A 24,501-nucleotide genomic window follows, 5' to 3' on the forward strand; every position below is an offset into this window, starting at 1 on the left:
CCTAATACAAACACCACGCTCTCTCCATTTTAAAGAAGTTAGAAGAAATTACCAAGTTGTATTTTCTAATTTAATGGCTGACGAAGAAGTACCAGGTGAAGAAAATGGAGAGGAGGGTAAGTACTTAGTTAGTAGGTGTGCTTAATACAAGCCCAAACTCTGTGCAAATCCACTTCTTACCAATTCTAACGAAACTTTGAACTGCTATCTGTTTGACCTTTAACCTATCCAGTGGCTTGAGGTGGATTTGAGATCTTGGCCTGCTTAGGCTCTTCAATAAATTCAAGTCGCCCCTTTCTCGGTACTTATTAAACAATATGAATTTACGTCATTGCCAAATTTTATCAAAATAGATCACATTTATTTTAAAAAATGATAGGTATTATGTGCCTTTTGGTCAACGGCAGATCAGAATACAAATCTGGGCCTGCAAATCCAAGTGCAATCACTAACCCGTCTGTCCAGGGTGGTGATTATGAGGAAACCCTCCTGTTAGGAGAGATATTTAGTCCAGCAGTGGACTGTCATAAGTTATTTATGATTAAACATTATATCAAAGGTACAAATGTAACATATATTTCTAGTTAAAAAGCCACTCGCCTTTAGTCCAGCAGCTGTCAGTTATAGGCTATTGATGATTAAACATTATTTTATAAGTACAAATGTTACATATTATGGTTAAGTCGAACATATACCTACATGCATATAACAAATCTTATATTTCCCAATTCCACACATTTTACAAGTAAAACTATCAACCGCGTGACGTTCACTGTTAGCCTCCAAGTACCCACACCCTCAGTCTCTCCCCGCGCACCATTTCCCCTTTCTTTTCCTGTAGCTCTGCAGCTATATACTCGTAGCTTGCGCGCGCCTGCGTAGTGGCGCCTAACAATATATTTCTATATTTGATACCTAAAATGTACGAAAGTATTTAAGAAAAAATATTGATAAACGATGCAGTGCAGAGCGGCCCACTTTAATAACGCGGGCCTTTATCATGTTTAAGCATTTTAACATATTATGTGTTACTCTTAAGTTGTATCATCAGTCGTTTTCACTATTCGGTAGCCGCCCCTGATTCTGACCATCCAAGGCCCAGGCCACAGCAAATATATGAGCATTTACTCTATCGATAGAGACTATATATTATCATTATTTTATTCGTCAAATTCTTTACAATAAACTGAATAAAAATTGATCTATATAGTATAACTAGCTGTTGCCCGCGACTTCGTCTGCGTTTGATTTTGTTTTTAAAGTATTCAGTATCGCTTAGCCTTAGGTGAGTATTGTAGTATATATATACATATATATATATAACATGTGACAAATAATTTGCAATAAAATAAAATTGCGACTATAATTAAAGATCTAAGATATCCTATCTCTTAAGTTGGACCAGACTGCTCACGGTGAGCCAATTTTATTTAAAATCGGTTAAGTAGTTTAGGAGTCCATCGAGTCCATCGAGTAGGTTCTTAGTGTTCTAAATACCCATCAGTCCACTTAATATTGCTCTATAGAGGCAGTAGTAAAGTATTTACTTGAAATAAATAGGTGGGTACCTACTTAAAAATGGCGGTGTCCTATGTTAAGGTTAAAAAAAAAATTAAAATCTCAAAAATTATATATCAGAACAAGTTGCTGAAGAAGCTGCCCCTGAGGAGGCAGAAGAGGAATCCGTCGAGGACGAATCACAACTTACAGAATACGATCCGGACGACTTTGTATCTGGTGCTGTAAATAGTTTGGACTCAACTATACCACTCGATCTATTCGAGTTTGAGTATCCTTTCAATATTAAAGTAATCCTTATATAATAAATGTGAAAGTTGTATGTTTACTTTTTTGTTTGTCGTCTATCTTTTGCTCAACCACTGCACAGATTTGAACGAAATTTAGCACGCAGATCGCTTGAATTTTGGAAAGGAACGTAGTGATCCTTTTTCTCCGGAGAACCGTTCGCAACGCGGGATTTAAAAATGCTTAGTTAACAGCAAAATATTGCCAAATCTATGTAGGTTCATATATTATATCTACTTTTATCATTGTTTTTATCATCATATAATCATTCGATTATAAGTTAGCCTTTGACTTCAACTTCGCCGGTTGGAAAGGTTGTACAAGTCGGCAGTAGGTACGTCCGCCCCACGTAAATGAAAATTTGCGTTCTACATGCAACCAATCACAAGAAATTTGATCAAGCCGACCTGATTTTTAGTGTCTGTCTGTCTAAGTCTGTATAACTCGCGCTATTAAATAATGCATTTATAAAAGGCGGCCGATGTCATACAATTTCAATACAATATACGCACGCCCGTATTTTGAATTAGCAAAAATTATAGATGACCAACAGTCTAAGCATAAGCAAATTAAGCCATTACTTAGTGCCTCACGTCTCGGGGGGCACCATCAACAGTACAATATTCGTAGGTCCTAATGGAGCCTTAGGTTTGGTATTGTAATTTTTTAACTCATAACTCTGATTTATAAATTTAGTATGCATATAATAAAATCGCAACCGATAGGAACAGAACCCGCGACTCTACCAACTAAGCTACGGTTCTCATAACACTGCAACTGTATCGAATATTTATATATTTGACATTTTCTTCAAATGTAGGTAAAAGAAACTTTAATAAAAGTTATAAATCTAATTACTCTGGATGGCTTCCACGCGACTTATTACATTTTATACGTTACGCTTCAGTATGAAGTATAGGAATCTTGGCCAATTTTTATATACATCAAAACCGCCGACAAGGTTTTTCCAATATGAATTCCTATAAACACAAAGATATTCGTATGGCTACGATTGCAAGAAATACTTTAATCTCTGCGCTTGTGACGATGCTGTTGTATGCTGGGCCGCCGGTAGTATCGTTACGTTCATGGACGTGAACACTAAACAGTTATGGTTTCGACGGAGTACCACGGGGGGATCAGTTGGAGCTGTCACGGTAAAATTGTGCAACTTATCAAATAATATTTACCTACCTAATTGCAAAACCTCTCAGCTTTTAAATAAAACTAAGCTTAACTGAATAAATTATTGTAATAAACAACCAGATAATACTTTTGGATTTATAATCCAATTTATTGGGTTGTTACCTATTGTCAACTATGCTCGGATGCACAGAGAACTGTTCTATACTTTGCATAGAGAAAGTTTGCATCCTGGAGACGAACCAAGTATATTTTTATCCAAGGATACGGTTAAAGGTTTCCGTGGGATATTTAAAAAAAGAAAACAACGCAAATGAAGTCAAAATAATCTGCTTGGTATAAAACGCGACTTGCAATATTGCAATATTGAACCGATTGCACTCTCACTCACGTGGAAGTCCAGGACGAGCTTACTTTGAATGTAATCAGCCAAAATTAGTATAATAACGGAACAAATTGATATCGGGCACATAACTTTATCTCTTTTTGACTGTTTCTTAAAATCTAAACACGCTTGGCTATTATTAGTCTCAGCCTTAGTTGACGCAAAGATCTAATCAACTCATTATAATAATCATAATATAGACGGTCGATTGGCGCAGCTTTTAGCGATCCTGCTTACTGAGTCCAAGCCCGTGGGTTCGATTCCCACAACTGGAAAATGTTTGTGTGATGAACATGAAAGTTTTTCAGTATCTGGGTGTTTATCTTTATATTATAAGTATTTTTGTATATTATTCATAAAAAAATATTCTACGCCTACTATGGGGCTAGATGGCGATGTGTGTATTGTAATATATTTATTTATAGCTATTAACGCTGCAAATGATGCTTCAGGCCCGTAGCTAAAGCACGGCGGCAATGTAACGGCTAGTTTGAGTGCACCCCTATCTATCATTAAACAGAAGTTTACGTGGACTCTTTTAAATTAATAAATAATATAAATTAAATAATATTATAATTTAGTCTTATAGGAAAGATCCAAATTATCGAATAGTTATAGCCGAAGGAAAAGAAGGTGAACGAGATCCCATAATACTGCTTTACACTTGGCCTCAAATGGATATCGATGCTGTTCTTAGAGACGGAACCACTAACGCTTACTCTGTCCTTGATTTTAGGTAAAACCTATGTCAAACCATTTTGAAACCTTTTGACCTAAGAATTTAATAATATTAAATTTTTTTTAACTGGCTGTTGCCCGCGACTTCATCCGCGTTAAATTATTCTGATTGAAAAATTGAAACTTAAAGTGGTTAGTGTGATTTAAATGTAATAGTTAGACATATAGCCTCGCGAACTTTTTGTCGGCAATGATGATTACTTCAAACATGCAGTACATTATTTTAATGTATCATTAATAGATTTCGCCGTGCAAGTCAAAGTAAAGCTTCCAGTCGGTACGATTTTATCCGACATCTTTAACAATCATCGTTATATTTCAGCCAATTTACAGATTTACAATATAAATTATACACTAATACGTTCGTCATGTATTACTCTGTCCATTACTAAAAACGTTTTAGAGTTCTTCGCGCCAAGACAGACAGACATACGCGACTTTGTTTTATAATATGTATAAGGATTTTCATATTTTATTCCCTATTAATAGAAGAATACAATATTAATGACAATAATAATTTAACTAGTACCTAATTTTTAATCTCACAACGTTATATTTTGCTTAATTTTAAGATAATAAAAAAAATATCAATTTTTATCATTACAGTCCAGATGGCGAGCTTTTAGCTTCTGTGGGGAAGGAACCTGACTATAATTTAACTATTTGGAACTGGAAACGTCACACCATTCTCTTACGCACGAGCGCATTTACCTTTGATGTGAATACCGTTATGTTCTCGCCGTACTGCCATGGGCAACTTACTACAGCTGGTGAAGAGTTTTCTTATTTGTAATACCGACCTCTTATTCTTTCAATCCTATCCTTACAATTTATTTCTCTAAGTGTTCAGTCGTTATTTGGCTAACACTAGAGCATCATATTCCATTTAGATTATGAATACCAAATTCTTGCAGGAGCGGCTCATATAAAAATGTGGAAAATGGCAAGCACTTTTACAGGTCTTAAACTAATAGGAGAACTTGGAAGGTTTGGTAAAACAGAGATTTGTGATGTACTGGGTGTATACCCCATGCCAGACGAAAAAGTACGTGAAGTTTTAAGTATTGAAGTACTTCATATACTTACAGACTTGTACAAGAATATATGTACTGTTATTACAGGTGTTGTCCGGTTGTGAATGGGGAAATATTCTAGTATGGGAAGCTGGACTTGTCAAATTGGAAGTGACTCAACGTGGAAGAAAAACGTGCCATAAAGCTCCCATTGTTTGTACTCATCTTATTTGTTTTAAACTTTTTTTTTCAATAGGCTTGATAAAACTTTACAGATTGGTTTATTTAAGTTTGAGTTTTTTAACTATTTTAGATTCAATTTATGCTAAGTCCAGCTGGCGATGAAGTAACAACGATTGGACGGGATGGTTACGTTCGAGCTTGGTATTGGGATACAGTGGAACAGGCAGATCCTCCTGAAGATGATCCTTACGTGGAACTCAATCCAGTCGCCGAAACTATCGTAATATACATTTTAATTTAATTCATTAATCGTACGAGTGTATTAACGATACGTTAGCCATGGAACTGTGATAATGGGAAAAATAAATAAAAATAATTACAATGATCGCTATGTAATACCAATCAGTTCATTAATTGTTACATGAGACCTGACGCCTACGGATAGTTAATAATCGTACTACAGGAAATTTATCCTATGTTTATCGTTTAAAAAAAACTTTAAAGATAATCTTTGATTACACAGGTACCAGGCTGTCAAATTATGTGCTTAAAACATCAAAAGGACATGTATTGGTATGCTCAAGTAAGCCTGACCTTCAAATAAAATTCCCGAGAAAATAGAACTGTAATATTAGTGGTTTGCATAAAATACTTCGTTATTTGCACTCTGTTATTGTCAATTGTAATGTCCTTTTGACCTACCCTAAGACCACTTCAATTATTAGAAAACAATAATTATTGAATTACTTATTAACGCTTGAAATTTTTATGTAACCAATTTAGGATGGAAATGGTGGAATTTGGACTGTCGAACTAGACATAGATAAATTAGAATGTAATCATCGCAAAATAATGACATTTCACGCTGGCAGCGTCGTGGCAATAGTGGCATTACGCACACATCCTATTATCATCACGGCGGGGGAAGACGGAGCTTTACATGCTTATAACTCTGAAACTCATATTCTACTGGCCAGGTACCAGTTTCAAGCTGCCGTGACCTGCTTGCTGTATCCTCCAATAGATGTAAGTCGCTACTAGTGTGAGAAGCTGTGCTAATATTCATGTTATTGCAGCGCATGTATAAAGTAATTTCCAAGTTGATACTTTAAAGTGATTTACAGGTTGATAGTACCTCTCGTGTTATACTAGTAGGCTTTGCGGATGGAATCATGAGAACTCTATTGGTACACCCCGAAAGACTTCAAGCTCAATCATCTTTAATAGAAATCCGCGTGCATTCTGCACTTACTATTCACAGCGAGGATTCCGTAAACGCTGATGTCATGGATTTGATATCGGTAAAAAATATATTTTAAATGTAACTTTATTTATTGTAACAAATAGCTCAGTTAAATAAATATTATACGATAATTCTTACAGTTACTGAAACCTCATTCAAAAGCCATTACTCAAATAACAGTAAATGAACATCGTACACTTCTAGTAACATGCGGCGAAGACTGCACGATATTTATGTATCAATTAGAATTGGGCACACTATTTACTCTGCATAGATTGGGCTTTATACAGACGCCAAATAATGTGGCTTTTATGACCTGGAAACCTAATGAAGTAAGATTTATTAACAATTTTAACTTCTCTAGATATTATATTACGTTAAACTATCATTTCTATTGCTAAAACTTAATAACTATTTAACCATTTTAATCTTAGTAAACATTTATATATTTAAGGAGCGTGTTCTACTTCTTTGTGGTCAAGTCGGTGTTATTATTGAAGCAGTATTGCCAGATCTTCCTGTTTGTAAATACAATGACATCACCACATTTAAACAAGAATTCGTCCATTTTGAAGAGATTCTCGTCAAAAAATATTAGTGAGTAAAAAAAATTTTTTAATAAATAAATTGTAAAAAATCGACAAACTTCTAACTACAATAAATATTTTATATCACTTATTAGTATGCGCAATAGACCATTTCCGACGGAAGAAGATCTTGCTAGTATTGATGAAGAAGCCTTAAAAGCTCAAGGAGAAGCTGAAAAAGAAAAAGATGACGAAGAAGACGTGTGGATCGGAGAAATACAACTAGGTATATAACATGTCCAAAAGTAATATATTAATATCGTATTAAATTGTACGACATTCAATATTTATATTCGATCTGGTAGAAGAAGCTGAGAATACACCTGGAACTACGATAACATGGGCGGAATACTGTGAAGAAGGCATATGGGTGGTTCAACAAGGTACGGGGGCGTTGCTGTTAGTCAAACCAAAACATAATAAGATACTTAAATATGGACCCTTTCCTGGGGCATGGCATGAAGATATCACAGCTTTAAAATTTGTGTAAGTGTTACTGATTAGTTGTACAGATTTCGTGGTTGTAATAAAATCTAAAATACAACATGGAAGACGATCCTGAAATATTAGTAACTAAGCTTAAAATATGTTTATGATCGAAATCAGCTTTTCATGCGTTTTCTCATCTATTAGTTATATTAGTACTATTACTATAATAAATATAATTATACACTAAATAAGTTTTCAACAATTCATATAAAGCAGGTAGGAATATTTATCTGTATTTGTTCCATAAAACAATTATGCGTTGAAGAAATGAAGGCCGCTACTTAGTGGTCGGGACAAACTCTGGCTATATCCGCGTACTCCGAATGCCATCTGACGATGAAGATACTCCCGAACATCATTATATGACATGGATGATGGCCCAACAGAAACTACTGAAAAAACTAAAAGGAAGACGTCTTGCGAAAGAAGAGGTAAGTTTTGCTAAGCCTGTTTGATCATATAAAAGTAAGAAACCCATCCCAGAAGTTATAGAACATAATATTATAGGCGATAAGAATTGCGCCTATTATATTATGTCTAAAGAAAATTTTGTCGAAGAGAAAACCAATTATATATACTTTTTTTTACCTCATTTGAATTTTGCAAAATTTCAATAACTGTGTCAACTTAAACATAATATATGTTCAATGATGACAATGCTGGTAGTGTACATACAACTTTACGACATGGGCATCTTTACAGAGGTCATTTAACGGTGTCCGACGGGAAAATCCATCTCCTTGCAATCCGTTGAGACAACACAAGCGTATGTTATGGATAGCATGTATCATCATATCAACCCATTACCGGCTCACTGCACGGCACGGGTCTCCTCCCACAATGAAAATGGTTTTAGGACGTAGTCCACCAAACTGAACCAGTTTGGATTGGTGGACTTCACACGCCTTTTAGAACATTATGGAGAACAGGCGTGCGGGTTTCTTAACGACGTTTTCCTTCACCGTTGAAGCTAGTGACATTTTAATTGCTTAAAGTGCACATAACTTAAAAAAGTTATAGCTGTGTGCTGGAATTCAAACTTGAGCCCCACCGAAAGAGAAGCCGAAACCCTTACCACTAGGCTATCAGCGCTCCATAGTATAACTTGCGATGTCACTTGCAACGGATTGCAAGTCGACGGATTTTCTCGTCTAACTTCATTAGAATTGCATATGTATGTTCACCTAAATCGCAGGCGATTTTAAAGATTGGACGGAATATGTTGCGTTTTTACCTGCAAACGCACTTGTGTAAGGCACCGAAAATCTAACGAGCTACCGGCGCAAGTTACTTGCTCTAGTTATTCGCAGGAGCTACTGGTCAATCGATATGCACATGTTACTTGTATAAGTTACAATTGCATTTTGTTTGCGTAAGTTACTGGGGCATTCTAACTTGCACAAGCTTTTACTGATGCCATATCACTATTAAAACGAGTCATAGCGATCGATCACATTGACCAATTTTATGTGTGTAGACAGTAGTTCTGAAGTAGGCCTAGTTTACAAGCTCTTTTAAAACTTTCTTTCAAAAGAGCTTCCAAAATTTACTAGAAGCCTACAAGAAAAACATTTTTACGAAATTGTCATATCGACATCATGTCGGCCATAAACGTACAACTTACCATGACAGGCTTGTACACTTTGGGATGCAAATCTTGCAATTTCATCGAAAATACTTTCATTCGATCTTCTTATTTAAGCTCATTAACTCCCAAATTTATTCCTCCGTCTTACTCTCGCTCATTACTATAAATACTCGCGTTAATACCAGATTAAAATATTTTAAACCCTTTGTCCTAAGTGTCTACAAGAACAATACTTCCTTTTACAATCCCATCATTCGCATGTGCCGCCTTTATAATGATTTAGTATCAAGTAATCGTAATATTGATATTTTTAACAAAAGGATAAATATTTATAAAAATCAAATTATTAAGCACTATTCCACATAATCTTTAGGGAAATCATATATGTATTATTTTTTAAGGGTTCCTTTTTTGTTTCACTTTAATTTTATCTTTACTTTTTGTTTAATTTAATTCCAAGTTGTTTACACATACATTGGGTTGTAGCTTAGAACAAAACTTGTTATTACTTATATCTAGATCTACTTTTAGTTATTACCTGTTTTGTGTAACTAATAACAATAAACAATAAACAAGAAAGTCAGCTCGGATATAATACCAGTATGTTTATTATTTTTCGATCATTACAGAAACAACCAACTCCGCGTATTGATTTTGATGACAACTATTACCTTCCAATGCACGACCGTTACACGGGTGCTATAACATGTCTTGAATTTAGTTTTGATGGCAAGTTAGTATTAAACGTAATGGAAATTCAACTTCTTATAGAAAAAAGGCCGTAAAACGTTTTTAATACCTTTGTTATTCTTTTACAGGCATTTGTACACAAGTGGATCGGATGGTAATATATTTTCGTATGTTGTAAATTTCACAGAACCATTGCTACCAACACCGCATTTGTCCCAACTAAAAGAACTGCCAGTAAGTTGTTTAATTTTAATAATATCTAAAGGGTTTTAAGAATAATGCCAGTTTATTACATAATTATGGTTGAACGGATATTCCAGAAAGTTGAAAAAGTCAAAGAACCAAGTACTGTTGATGGTGAACTTATGTCTCACGAGCAACTTAAACTGAAAGAAGAATATGACAAAATGATTTCTATAGCGAACGCACATAAGAAACGTGTGCGTGATCAACTGGCGGAACTAACCATTGAATATACAAAATTGATAAAAGCGTATGTACATTATAATTTTATTTATTAAATGAATATTCATAGATTTAATATTATATCAATGTAAGAAATAAAATAATAAGAACAACTACTTAATTACATAAACCTTAAATATACCAATGACTTTAGTCTTATCAAAGTTCATGAAACTCGAGAGCTCATCATTTCGAGATACGTGGCTTATAAATTGATATAAACTTAACAACCATCCTCCCTTTCGTCACTATACCTACTTTCATTTCCCTCGAATGCATCATCATCATTACCGGCTACCATTACCGGCCCACTACAAGGCACGGGTTTCCTCTCAGAATGAGAAGGGTCGAGGCCGTAGTAGCAAATTGGATTCACACGCACTTGAGAACGTAATGGAGAACTCTCAGGCATGCTGGTTTCCACACGATGTTTTCCTTCACCGTTTAAAGCATGTGATATTTTAATTGCTTACAATAATATAATCCTTAGAATACATTGTTCCTATAACAATGAATAAATATTTTATCAGAAATCGACAGTTGCCGTGCTCTCAGCAAATCGACGTGACACTCGATCCTCGGCCTCTCCTCGTGCAGGAGAAAGAGTTGGAGGAAATGAAAGATCTCACTCGCCGCAAATTGGCCCAACAGCTAGAAGCTTCTGATTTAGCTTTACAAAAAATGCACTCCCGAAACATTATTCAGCTTGACGTCTTCCCCTTTACTTTGAAAGCAATCAGGTTTGATAAAATTAAATCTTAATTTGATCTTAAATCTTTAACCTAAGCTAAGTTTTTTTGGGCTCTTCTTAGACCAGGGCGCGTTTGGAACCTTCCTAGCTTTAGTTTTAATTTAACGAATGCAGTTATTACACTCATTAACCTAACATTAGTGTTAACATGTTAAATGTATGAACGCTTCATAAATGCCTGTGATAAGCTCTACATGAATAAAACATTTTTGAATTTTTGAATTTAGAATTTTAAGAACTACGTTCAACCATAATTGTTGTTTAATACGTAACAAAGTTGAAATCTGTAAAGACATAAATACATCATCATAAATTATGATATTTTATTATAGATAGATGATGTTAATGCTATAATTTATGTACAATGAGGCAGCAGGGGGCCGTTAATAAAAATTACTAGCTGTTGCCAGCGACTCCATCCGCGTTTTTTTGGACTTTAATAATTCTGTTGGAATTGTTTGTTTTCACGGGCTAAAAGGTCCCTATCTCTCAATGCATGATTTTGCTGAGCTGTAAGTTATTGGATAAATGCTAAAATATAAAATCAATTTTGTAATAATAGATATTAATTATAATATATTTAATGACATTTTGTTTAATTAAGGGATTCCGAAATAATGATAAGGCCTTTACGACAGAAGAACCTGTCAAAAGCATTTTATGATCAGCTTGCAGAAGTTCACCAGAAAATGGCAGAAGCATCACAACGAGGAAGGTATTGTATCTTTAAAGTATATAAATAAGTTACTGACTGGGTAACTTTTTATTCTTAAAGTGATTTAACTCTCAAATTTGTTAATTTTTTTCACGCTTACCTCAGGAATTTAAATTTATTTGCATTAATTGAAGCAGAAAAACGGTAAGTACAAACAGAAAAAAAAAGTAGTAGTTTACTGTAGTAACAGATAATCATTGTAATTAATGAAAGTTTTAATTCATTCAGACGTACTGAGTCATCGACCTTAAAGGCGGCCGCAAAAAAAATGTCCTGGGGTCCCCCTCGCGTTGCTTCATTCTTACTTGGATTACCGCCAAATCCGCCTCACCCCTTGAAAAAGGCTTTACGCAACTATTATCAAAGGATAAATCGGCACCATATACAATTCGTTGAGGTAATTATAATAATATGTTATTTAATCAAAAGCAGATATCCGCATTTTGTACGCGGTTTACGAACTATTTTTATTATTTCCTTTTTTTTAAGTTACAATTAAAGCTACAGAATAGTAATGTTTTAATTTCAATCTGTCTATGTAACGTATGTTCCGGGGGCGAGGGCTGGTTATCCTTGACACAGATAAAATCTAGCTAGGATAGCCAGTTCGTCAACTCATTATATGTGCAATTTTGATGAAAGAAATAAACGATATTATTATTATTATAATTATTTATTTCGAAAAAAGTCGTAATTTTTATTAAAATATATAGAACTAATTGCAGTGGCAAGAACATTTATCCCGCAAACCAGACCCAAACGCTATGCCGCCAGGCGCTGCAGAGGCACTTAAAGAAGCTGAAGACACTATTGGCAATCGTGTTCTTAAAACTGATCCGGATTACGTTGCATCGCATGGACACAATACGCAGCTTCGGATTTGTTTGACACGGAAGGAGGTATATACTTATTTGCCTCACTTAAGATTCCATAGGATTTCTATAAACATTAATAACGTAATCCTAAACCTAAACAATCGCTAGCACCGATAAAATTTGCTAATGATGATAAACAACCTATTATCATTCTTCCTTCCCCTCATCAAGACTTTCATGGCATTGTTATCGAGGGAAGTGCATTTCTTTCACTTTAAAAAACTGTCCTCACTGGCTGAATCTTTACTTAGAATAAAACTGTAACGGATCGAATTATGTACATTAATGATATTTTAAAAAAAATTTAAGGGCATTCTATAACCGATACTTTCATTTAATTATTTTCAAAAATCCAAATACGGGCACACATCCATTTATTGGTATGTAGTGCTGCTTTTAAGCCAAACATTGTTAAAGCAGTCATTTGTTATAGGGAATTCAAAGTATTTTAAATAAGGAAAAAACGGGAGTAGGTCCTAGGGACGGGCATTCACGATTGGCAAAGTTTATGTAATTGATGTTTCAAATAGTGGGTGATTAAAGCTCCAAGAGCAAGAACACATATATTATCCGCCTCATTTGTTAAAATACGTTGCAATGCTATCTTTCCAGTACGATTGAAAAAATTTACGTTTGGCACCTACCTCAATGAGCTTGACTCATTGAGGTAGGTGCTAAACGTGTAGGTGCAGTACCTACGCCGCGTTCCGTAATTAACGAACACGAAGCAGCACGGCAGTGATTTTATATGATTATTGCTTCCTCTTTCCTAACTAAGAACGTGAAACATATTTTTTTTGTGTTAATAAATTTAAAATATAAGTTTCTTTACTATATAGCACAGATGTAAAATTTTAATTTTGACGAAATCTCTCAGATCTACGATAACAAGCGTGCTTTTAACGACAAAGTATTGAAACTTCGAGAACAGAAAGTTTGGCTAGTTTCAAAAATACAAGACATTGGAAAGCGTTTGGGAGAAATTCGTGTTGAAATTCCGCACAAGCTAGCTAAGCAACCACCGGTTATACCACACATTGATGACGATTTAGAATTTCCCGAGAGAAATCTAGAGGTACAACTTTTGGTTTTGTTTTTCTGAATAATCAAATACAGTATTTTTTTTAATTTCGGTGCGATATGTTCAAAGACGTGCACCAAACTCGCAACTTCAAAATACCCGAAGTTAATTACATAAGCTAGGTTATAAATACTGCGTGCCTTACAAATAAACGTGGCTTAACATCGAAATAGATACGCAATGTTTTTACGCCCTGACATTTAAAAATGCTGTCAGTTAAAGTGTACCATTTACTGCATCAATTTTTTCTCGGTGATATTTTTTTTTTTTAACCATCAAATCCTCAGATAAAACCAGAAATAGTAGTCGCACTGGGTCCAAGGCGACAAACGATAAGGAAAACAGAGGAACGCAGAAAGTCCACGTTGTATCCGCAGCAGCGTGTTCGGCAGACAAGAGTTCCGTTATTTGTACCGATCACTGGTAATAAAATAAAATATAGTTTATCTGCATTTTTACTTCTCTATAGTTGTTAGACTTTGAATGTTTTACTTAATCTTTAAGTGTACCATTAAGCTACACCATTTTTATCATTAACTTAAAGCTATTTTTTAATATTTCGATTTCCATTCCTAAATTTTTGTTTCATTGTTTGCACAGAATCTCGACCTTTAACTGCTTCTTGGGATATATTGAAATCAAAGCAAGATCAAGTATCTTCAGCTATTGAAATAGAAATACGTGAACGACGTATTGAAAGGTACAACTAGTATCTTCCTATAGTATTTGTGCAACTGATGGTTTTTTAATTATTTTGCATTTCCTTAATCTTTGCTGATTAGGCACCTCTACGAGCAAGATATGCTACAAGTAGATGCTGAGATGTTGGTTCAAAAATTCGACTCCCGACTCCAACAACTTCAACGAGAACGTATTCGAGTACAGGTGAGCATTTTGTGAGCATTAATAAGTATCGAGCTTCGCTTGGTGTTTTTTTTATAAAACTGTGTACTCATAGAGACAAACTTGAAAAATATAACGTTAACTAAATATATTTTTTCATGCCGAGCGATAGTGCCTTTTGTAACATACACTAACTATATTTATATACATATATATCTTATACATATATGTTCCATTTTTTTTTTTAATTCTTTATTTATTCGGGACTTTTCTTAACAATAAGAATGTCAGCCCCATCGTTCCCTTTACAAAAATTGATACTTCCTTTCTCTTATCTTAACTTAAAATCTAATAGCATTCTGGCTACCTCTGAATAAGGTGCCGCCAGGATACTTTGCGAAATCCCCACATCATGAAGATTTATTTTAAATTTAGATATTAATTGGTCCATCATTGGTATGTTCACTTGGAATTGATATTATAATTGACATTACAGGAAAAAAATCAATTACTAGAGTTGCACTTGTATCAACTACATCGAGAAATGTCAGTTTTGAATCGTTTTGAAGCACATGAAGATCGTCTAGCTGAAAGAGTTTATGTAAAATTAATGCAGGTAAATATGGTTCCTTGAATAAATGGACTTATTCATTCCGATTCCTTATTGTACAAATTATAATTTGGTGACCTATATAGGTTCGCGGTGTAAATGACCAGATTATGGACTGCAAACAACGCATCGAAGAACACAAAGCAGAAAAGGAAAGACTTGATCTGGCATGCCAAGACCTGCAAAGGCAATTTAAAAAACTCGTGCAGGATAATAAGTTCGCTGATTTCCTCCGTAGAATATTCAAGAAGAAGTATCGTCCTCCTCGTGATCACGATGATGACGGTATTACAATTACTTTAATATTAACTTTAACAAATTAAATAGCACATGGTTCAACGGTGAAAGAAATCATCGTGAGGAAACCTGCGTGCCTGAAGGGTCTCCATAATGTTCTCAAGGGCGTGTGAAGTCTAAGTGGTGAACTGCGGTCAACAACGTTTTCATTCCGGGAAGAGACCCGTGCCCTGTAGTGGGCCGGTAATGAGTTCATGATTATGATGAATATTTACTTCTCTAATATAATCACGATACCTTTAAATACACTTATATAGACACAAAATATAATTAAATAATATTTTAAAATCTTGAATACAGAATCATCGGAATCTGAATCAAGCTCATCATCCAGCGAAGAAGATGAGGCCAGCTTGGACAGTCGCGACATTGGTCCTATTCGTCTCGACCCAAATATATGTCCTGAAGGATGTGATGTTGATATCTACAACAAGACTTATGAACTTCGAAATAGTCGGTAGGCCTATAAGCTCAACTCTATCAATAGTCTTTTCACTTCTCGTGACATCAATAGCTATTTATTTGACATAATTTTTCCTTACAAACATTTGCCCAAAATAACATTCTATTGAAATGTGAATGAAATGTAGCATACATTTCATTCAGATTTAAATTTGAACAAATCACGTTCCTAATTGAGCATCTATAAATAATAATACGTGATAAATAATCAGTAACGTAATACCGCGGTTAATATTATATTTACAAATCTTTTTTAGACACAAGCATGAACAAGAAATGATAGAACAAGATCGATTAGTTGAACTTTTAAGGAAAGATATTGAAGCACATAACAAGGTAAAAAGGAAGTTCTCAGTGCAACTGGAGAAACGAAAGCAAGATTTAAGAGAATTTATGGTACGTTATAATGCGATGGGTATTAATCTACATAATGTTAAAGTATCCATTAATATTAAAAAAAAAAATAATAAACTCGTACATTAGATGGAGAAACAAAGTTGTATGAACGAGGTAGACCAAGTTGTGATACTACGTTACGACCAAATACGAGCATCAGCTTTGCAAGGTTGTACTGGGCCAGGTGGACTCTCCAAAACCGTTGTCTTTCCCGAAAAGATGCTGAGTAAACTGCGGAAAAGGGTATTAGAATTGCAGGATGAAATAAAACAGCAAAAGCTACGACAGAAGTAACTATGATTTTTTTAGTTAATCTTATATGATGTTTTATAAATGTTGGGATGGTTAATTTTATAAATTGAAAAAGCTTCTGCATGACTTACTCCAACAAAAGCTAATTAAGCTAACACTGAGATGCCGATAACAATAAGAATCTTCTAGATAACTTTTGTGTTCCAGTCAAACCAAACCGGTTTGTTTCCAACCTCTTTGATAAGTTTACTTTTCTTTTACCTATCATAGAAGGGTTAACGTATTATATTGTTTATATCACAATTAATTCTATCCCTTTACTAATCCATCTCTAGAAACGAAAAAGTTTATATAAGGATTGCAAGATAAAGAATTTAGTTAAACATCAATAGGGTTTTCTATACATTCATTCGAATAGAAAGATTAAAGTTTGACTTTTCAATCAGAAACAAACTAAGTAGGTAGACCAATAAATCTCAACACCACTCTTTCAAGTATGATTTTCTCTGCGTTTACTTATTGTTTCTAGTATAAAATGTGTCTTATTTCCAGGGTAAACCGCACACATCTTTTCCGAATGAACGTAGACATTCGCGCGATGGAGGACCGCGCAGCAGAACTCAGCGCTCAGATGCGCGACGTGTTGACGCGCAAGCTAGGAAAACCGCGCCGTGTCGACCGCACACTTGATGAACTTTTAAGGCAACTCGCAAAACGCCACAAATTCACAGCCACCCTTGCTTCTGTGCCGCATCTACTTTCACAAATCACAACATGGAGGGTAAGTATTATTTAGGGCGTTAAAGTATTATTTTGGATCTTCAAGTGACCAGTACGTCACGGTAAATGAGCTGAGTTATATAATTGACGCCCATAGGACCTAAGATAAAGTTAAATGTTAAACGATAAAACATAATACATACATATAGGCAAAGTCCACACTGACATTTAATAATATTAAAACATTGCAGGAACGTTACAGTCAGCTGGAACAAAAGTATCTCACAGTTATTAATCATTATTCTGATCGTCTTCGACTTGCTGCTGCCCTACAAGCTGATATTTATCCGCAAAAGGTATTATTAAATTTAGAAGGGTTATGACTTTATAACGGCATTATTTTGGAATCCATTAAGTCACTCAAACTCAAAATGAAAATTCATTTATTTCAAGTAGGCCTTATATAAGTACTTTTGTAGTGACTCTTATACCTGTTCGAAAGACAGATTCTACCGAAAGGAAGCTGGCAAGGAACTCAGCAGTTGCTCTCTTCCGACATCTTTTTACAACTTAATAATCGTTTTTCTATCTTGTGTGAGGTAAGCCCTAAAACCAATTTTAGGGTTCCTCAGCATCTTGTCCGTTCCTGCGGTCTTCCATCTGTCTGTCAGTGGGATGTATGACAATACGTAGAGATTTGTATATAAGGAAATCAGCACCATTGTATCTTCGATGAAGATTTTTACAAACTTTAATAACATATTTGCTTGAACAGCCACCAAAAGACCCATCGAAAATGGCGGGAGGTTATGAACCGGAACATTATCAACGTGATGTGGTGCGCCTGCGCATCATACGTTTGCAACAGCTGCAACAAATTAAGGTATAATTAGGTTTCATTTAAAAAAATTATAGATTAAAAATTAATACTAGTAGTATTATGTAGCACAAAATTGAAAGAAGTGGACTTACTCTAAATTCAGTACATGCTCAGTTTTTTTTCTTAGTAGTTAACAGATATAGCTATCACCATCATCTTACCATGATGTAAAAATATTAATTCACATCAAACAATGACCTATTTGAATTAAAAAACTAAATTTTGTAGTATGCCGACTGTCTTACAAATTTATCATTTTAATTTCAATAGGCACTTGAGGAAGAAATTCAAGGTTTGCGCCTCAAACCACTTGCGCAAATTGCCTCCCCCCCAGTGTGGTCACCGCCCGAATCAGATCGCTCTCAAGTTTACCTCCACATGGTTCGACCATCTTCAAGAGCTACACGCCACAAATATTTTCCTATGTAAGTTCACAATTTAGCAATAGGTTGCCCGATCCAGCATTTTTTATCACCAATCGGTCTCTAATTATCATTATTACCAAATGATTATTGGAGATTCACTAAGAGAAATCAAATATCACAATCTTAAGTGGCAAAAGTACAGCAGCAAAATATAATATGCCACTGTCCTGCACATAACATATTATTTACACATATAATACACAATATACCCTGAGGTGGCTAAAATACTCCTTACCATGAAAGTGTTGCTTTTCCTCGTAACCAGTACTACTTGAAATTTGGGAACCACAGAGAGAAGCGATCTCAATCGGTCGACTTGGTCCATACTACTTCGGTTGTAGAATAGTTATACAACGGTTTGTTTTCCTCTTTCGATTGTCATATAACTGAAGAAAGAAAGAGATAAATAGCTATCGATTAGACTGTATATCTAATCGATAGCTATTAAACTTTTATTGGACTTCAAGGCACTTGAAGCCACTACCCTAAGAAGAAGATCAAGATCAACTACCGGCCTGATGCTCATGATTGATTTTAATAAAACTCTTTCACTCCAATAGTCTGCTGGTTAAGACTATTGAAGTGAATACTACGCATACTGCCAAAAGGATTTTAACCAAATACTATGTTATATTCTATAGAACACCCTTGGGATCACATGTGAAGTTAGTGTACGAAGTTAACTTAATGAAGCTCCTATATGATTGCCTGGACATGATGAGAGTCTCACGGGACGAAGCAGATGTTCTACTGCAAGAACTTACTAATGAATTACCAAAAATTATCTCTGGGTATGTATATTTATTTAAACAAATAATTAAACTTTATCTAAGAAATGCTTTGGTTTAACGAAAGAAAAAAAAGGTTAAATATTTAATTGTTTGAAAAAAATTGCATACTTTTAATATACCTTATCTCATTGAACTTTCAAATGTTATTGTTGAAAAACAAAACCTTTTATCCGAACAAGTATAAAGTCTATTTATTTCAGAAAACTATGACTTCCTGCCTATAGAACGGCTAGCAAGACTAAAATTGTTAGGCTCTTAATAATAAAACTACACTTATATATGTATACTAGCTGACCCGTTATTATTGGATTTAATATCTTAAAAAACCAAGAACCTAATTGCAGCGCCACCTACCGGGTCCAGTTTAATTTCCAAACGATATACGGCCGGGCAGCCCTCTGCATTTTTCTTGCTTTTAGCATTTTAATACCCGTCGTAACTTCTAAACAATAGGGCCAATTTGAATAATTTTAAGAGGAATTGCAAGTACATAATTTTAATTATAAAACTATTTATTTGGATAAGGATCATGATATTAATTTCACCATCTTTAGATTGTACCCGTGTTTTGATTGAAAATTATAACAAAAAGCGGTTATTGTGACTTAACAGTTAGACATATAGCCTCCCGGACTCTTTGTGTAGGTAATAATGATTACTTTAAACATGTCCATCCATCCATTCATACGTAGGATGGTACGCATGCATTCTATCGTTGTCCTATATGCCTTGCGACTTTCTGTAATCTGTGAAGAGTAATATCTCCGACAACACAGATCTTCATTAAAATTAGACAATATATGCTTGATAGTATATACTTACAAATAAAAAAAGAATTATTAAAATCAATTTAAATTTATAGAAGCTATGAAGTAAAATTGATAAAAAAATTCATCCCGTTTCTCGGAGGAGACTAATTGTTTATCGGGATAAAAAGTATCCTATATGTTGACCCGAAATATCAGCTACCACTATACCAAATTTTATTTATATCCATTCAGTAGTTTTTACGTGATGCAAGGACAGACAGACAGACGGACAAAAATTTAATAAAAATCTGTTTTATACTCCGTGTCGATTATAAAGCATCCCCCGGTCAAATTTTTTTAAATATGTACAGAAATCTTCCAGTTACAGTTTTATTATAAGTATAGATGAATGTGCGTACTCGTATGAATTTAAACAAAACGATATCTTTGCTTACAGTGACAAAACTCGTTTTGAAGTCGTAGATTCATTGGTGCGAAAATGGCTGCTTAAATATGGTGGCGATCCAAGCCTTTACAAGAAACAAACACGTGCTTTTGATGCTCTCGCCACTTTGGCTGATCGGCTCATCAAACAACATGTAAGATTAAAACTAACAAAATCCTCTTTCCGAATTTCTGATCATCATTACTACTATACCATATTTCGTTAGGTTTTCAATTGATAAATTAAATAACGCGATGTGATAATTTTTAAATATTGATTGATAAACACAGAATTAGGTAGGTGCAATTTCAGGCTTACTTGCTATTGAATCGGGCATAATCAATATTATAAATTCAATAAGTATATGTCATTTAGAATTATCATGCTACTTGAAACTGAAAAACTGATGTTTTGACCAAATCACTTCTCATAACTTTTAATTACTTCATACTTACTGAACTTTTACCTCAAAAATTTGCATCAACTACACGCTGTTTAAGCTTTATTTGGGAGAGTGGTTATATGGACCAAATAATGTTTCGTAGGTTCAAGAACTTGAAGGTATAGATTCTAAAGAACACGAAGTTATGCAGTCGCTAGAAGCAGCTTTAAAGGATGCAGCTGGTGCACAGCCCCTTCGTGAACGACTCGGCCCTGCGCTGGCTACTCTATTGCATACCACGCAATCGGCTGAATTAGGTAGGTACATACATTTTTATAAATATGTAATAGGCTAATGCTTGTTTACAGTTATGCCTTACTTAAATATTGATGAGGGCTAGTATAAACATTTTCCAAGATTTTAAACGCCTTAGCGGTGGAGGAACACAATAATTTTTAGGGTCTTACCATATAATATCACATATAAATCAGTAGATATATCATGGTAACAAACTTTTAAATGAGTATATGGTCTTTCCCTATTTACAAAGAACTCGCTTCGTCTCAACAGGCTACTTCTGGGCATATGGCTCATTGGAGGGATCTCCACACTGATTGATCCCGATCCATTAGGGTCCATCGGACTCACTTAATGTCGTCTATCCACTTAGCAGTGGTAACACAACAGTCCGTCTTCCGGTGCAAGAGTAGTACGTTTTCAGCACCGTTCAATGTCTAGACTCAATTAATACAACATTTGTACTTTGTTTAGAAGTGCTTGAAAGTCAAACCTTATATTGAAACACATTTATAATATCTTCATTAATTGGACTTTCTCAAATGACAATAGAATATATATCATAAGAAATATATAAGATGTCATTAATTTTATCATTACAGAAGGTGAAGAAACTGTAACGATGACGATGACTACTTTAGTGCAATCACTCATCGACGAGGAGTATCCTCTTACCGCAGAATCTATTGATGCAATTGAGGTTTTCGATGTCGTTGAAGACCTCAAAGGTAACTCTTATTTTAAATAAATAATCTTAATTGAATATAAGAGTCTATGTCAAAGTCAATTCTAAAATATATTAGAGTAAATATACCGATATATTGCGATATATTCTTGCGTAAACTAAAAACTAAAGCTACGAGAGATTCAGGAGCGAGCTAGAACCAAGTTTAATAGTATACCTACCACCTATTTCATTTACCACTTCTTCACTTCAGAAATTGAAAAATGATACATCGTTGGCACCTCTTAAGTTTATCACCATTAGCGTCACATGTTCACAATATAATATTGATGACAGTATTGTTGTTATAATACGATAAAACAAGCTGAAATGCCCATTGGTTGTAGTTGGTCTGCTTATTAGTCAAAGTAAATTATTTATTAAAATCCTTTAAACAGATTGTGGAGTAAATGCGCCGGCAGAAGAATTAGATAATGTAGTGAAACTAGCGATAGACTGTCTACGTGCACAACTGATCTGTCCTGAAGAAAAACAACGACTGGATATAGACGTTCAAGAGGCTCTGCAAGTGGTAAAAGCTTTACTATATTATTCTCAATTAAATTGCATTGGTTTAAAAATTTTGTAACTTTAGTACCTAGGGGATAGCACACCTCGCAAGCGCCAATTTTAAAGCATCGAAACATTGTCTTGATAGGAATTTATTGACAGAGGGATCCCCTTTAAAATCTCTTTTTTTTAATTAATTTATTAAATCTCCTTTTAAATAAATAAATAAAAATCCTCCTTCCATCCTTTTAAATAAACTCCTTTTAATTAAAACAAATCCAATCAAATTATTTGATTTGTTTGGCACACAACGTATGTTAACTTGAAATCTTACATAAAGGGCTTTGATTTCTGTGGTCCCTTTCCCTCTGATAGACCAAACAAGGAGCTGCATAAGTACGTCAAGCTCGCACGAATCTATGATCCATAGATAGATTGTTTTACAGATATACATTTGTATTGTCCTTCGCTCTTTAATTTTTTTTATTGTTGTAATTGACGGACAAAATGAGAAGGGTACGTGCAAGAAACACATCGTACAAATTGACACCCTGAGTCCATCAACCCTGAGATGTCGGTGCCTTAAACCTTATATGCCTATTATTAAACCGGCAACCGCGCCCTATAAAATAGAACACACCATTGCTGCTTCGCGGCATAAATAAGCATGGCGGTAGTACTTCCCCGGACGACGTTAACCTTTTAGTACGCGCACGTTAGTCCTCCAAAGAAGCGAAACTAACTGGGCCTTTTGTTTTTAGCCCATTTAATATTTAATAAATAATCAGCACTGTTTGGCACCATCCCTAACTTAATTAAAACAGATATTCCTTGTTACCAATTTTTTTTACAAAATAGTTACTAGGGTAGATGAAAATCGATCAAAGAGCATTATGTCTATTAAACAAGGTTTTCCTTCCTTTACCTCTCTACCTAGCTAGGTCTAGAAAAACTTATAAGGTATGACCTCAGTATAGCATATTATTGGTAACGTCTTAAAAGCTTGTAATAATTAATTTATCAATATGTGTTTTTTTTATTTTTAGACATCGCTAGCTGCAAGCAGGGACACATCAAAATCCGATATAGGAGACAAAAGTAACAAACGATAACAAAAATAAATCACTGCTAACTCGCCCTATGTACTGGGAAAGCATAAAGTGACAACCAAGAAACTTCGAGTTCTTTTCTTTCGTACGTATCTTTTCAAAACTTGAAGTTAAAATGAAATGCAATTTTAAACATCCTCTGTTTATTACATCACTAGACTTTTAAAACGCAGGCTCACGAGAAAATGGAGACAGTGAAATAACTATAAATTTTTATTTAGTTCTGTGAGTCTGACTCACACTTGTCGGTTTTTTATATGAATACCCGCATAGTAGAAGTGCGCTGGATTTATATGGACCTATAAAATGAGAGAGGATGCTGACGAAAAAATGGTCAGGGAATCATTGTAATCAAGTGTTGATGTGGGAGAGAGACTCAAAGATTGGGTACACAAGCGGACAAAGAAAGGCCTCGCTTACAAAATACTTGTCAGTAAATTTAGTACCATAAAATACCAATGGTTTCAATTTGAAATATACATTTGCCATGTAACTTTTTAGTATGTACCTACCTAATAAATATATTTTAGCCAAGAGCCCATTGTTTTACTTTATTTACCTAGAATAACTGTTAAATTTAAAATAGTACGAGTATGTCAAAATCCTATTTAAATTGGTAGAATAGATTCTTACCTTACAGTCCCTACGATAAGGTGTGGCGTGGTAGAAATAAATCGCGATGAACTCGTTTTTTATTCCGGTTCTTGATCAGGGATTACCACCGCCCATGAACATCTGCAGTGTCGGAAAAGCTTCCAATTTTTAATTTATGCCAGCCTGTCAGAAAATTGTGCTAGTTTTTACGTACAATTTTCCTATGAACTTAGATCAGCGGAATCTGAGGGCTTAGGAAATTT

General features: G+C 34.6%; 1 protein-coding gene across 1 annotated transcript; it reads left to right on the top strand.

Annotated features, from left to right (window-relative positions):
* On the top strand, nt 1-24,173 carry LOC120627458 (cilia- and flagella-associated protein 44). Its single transcript, XM_039895460.1, has 42 exons — nt 1-116; nt 1,639-1,789; nt 2,801-2,963; nt 3,916-4,070; nt 4,679-4,842; nt 4,987-5,117; nt 5,194-5,298; nt 5,399-5,548; nt 5,792-5,851; nt 6,052-6,294; nt 6,393-6,569; nt 6,652-6,843; nt 6,966-7,108; nt 7,194-7,324; nt 7,404-7,584; nt 7,853-8,018; nt 9,805-9,908; nt 9,994-10,099; nt 10,186-10,358; nt 10,861-11,070; nt 11,686-11,796; nt 12,025-12,193; nt 12,522-12,695; nt 13,549-13,746; nt 14,040-14,175; nt 14,353-14,452; nt 14,535-14,637; nt 15,092-15,211; nt 15,292-15,490; nt 15,803-15,959; nt 16,222-16,360; nt 16,448-16,650; nt 17,165-17,393; nt 17,584-17,688; nt 18,108-18,215; nt 18,483-18,637; nt 19,279-19,428; nt 20,635-20,776; nt 21,168-21,321; nt 21,904-22,029; nt 22,424-22,557; nt 23,582-24,173. Exons 1-42 carry the CDS (start codon nt 74-76, stop codon nt 23,645-23,647), a joined length of 6,126 nt encoding a protein of 2,041 aa, XP_039751394.1. The 5' UTR covers nt 1-73; the 3' UTR covers nt 23,648-24,173.
* The last annotated feature ends 328 nt before the right edge of the window (nt 24,174-24,501 follow it).

The sequence above is a fragment of the Pararge aegeria genome, chromosome 11 (assembly GCF_905163445.1).
Source record: "Pararge aegeria chromosome 11, ilParAegt1.1, whole genome shotgun sequence".
NCBI classification, from domain to species: domain Eukaryota; kingdom Metazoa; phylum Arthropoda; class Insecta; order Lepidoptera; family Nymphalidae; genus Pararge; species Pararge aegeria.

Bases quoted from the DNA above. Each gene is read 5' to 3' on its own strand.
- LOC120627458 (XM_039895460.1), top strand. From the start codon at position 74: ATGGCTGACGAAGAAGTACCAGGTGAAGAAAATGGAGAGGAGG. The intron at 6,844-6,965 runs GTAAGATTTATT...TATATATTTAAG, and splicing joins TGACCTGGAAACCTAATGAA to GAGCGTGTTCTACTTCTTTG. The intron at 13,747-14,039 runs GTACAACTTTTG...TCAAATCCTCAG, and splicing joins TTCCCGAGAGAAATCTAGAG to ATAAAACCAGAAATAGTAGT.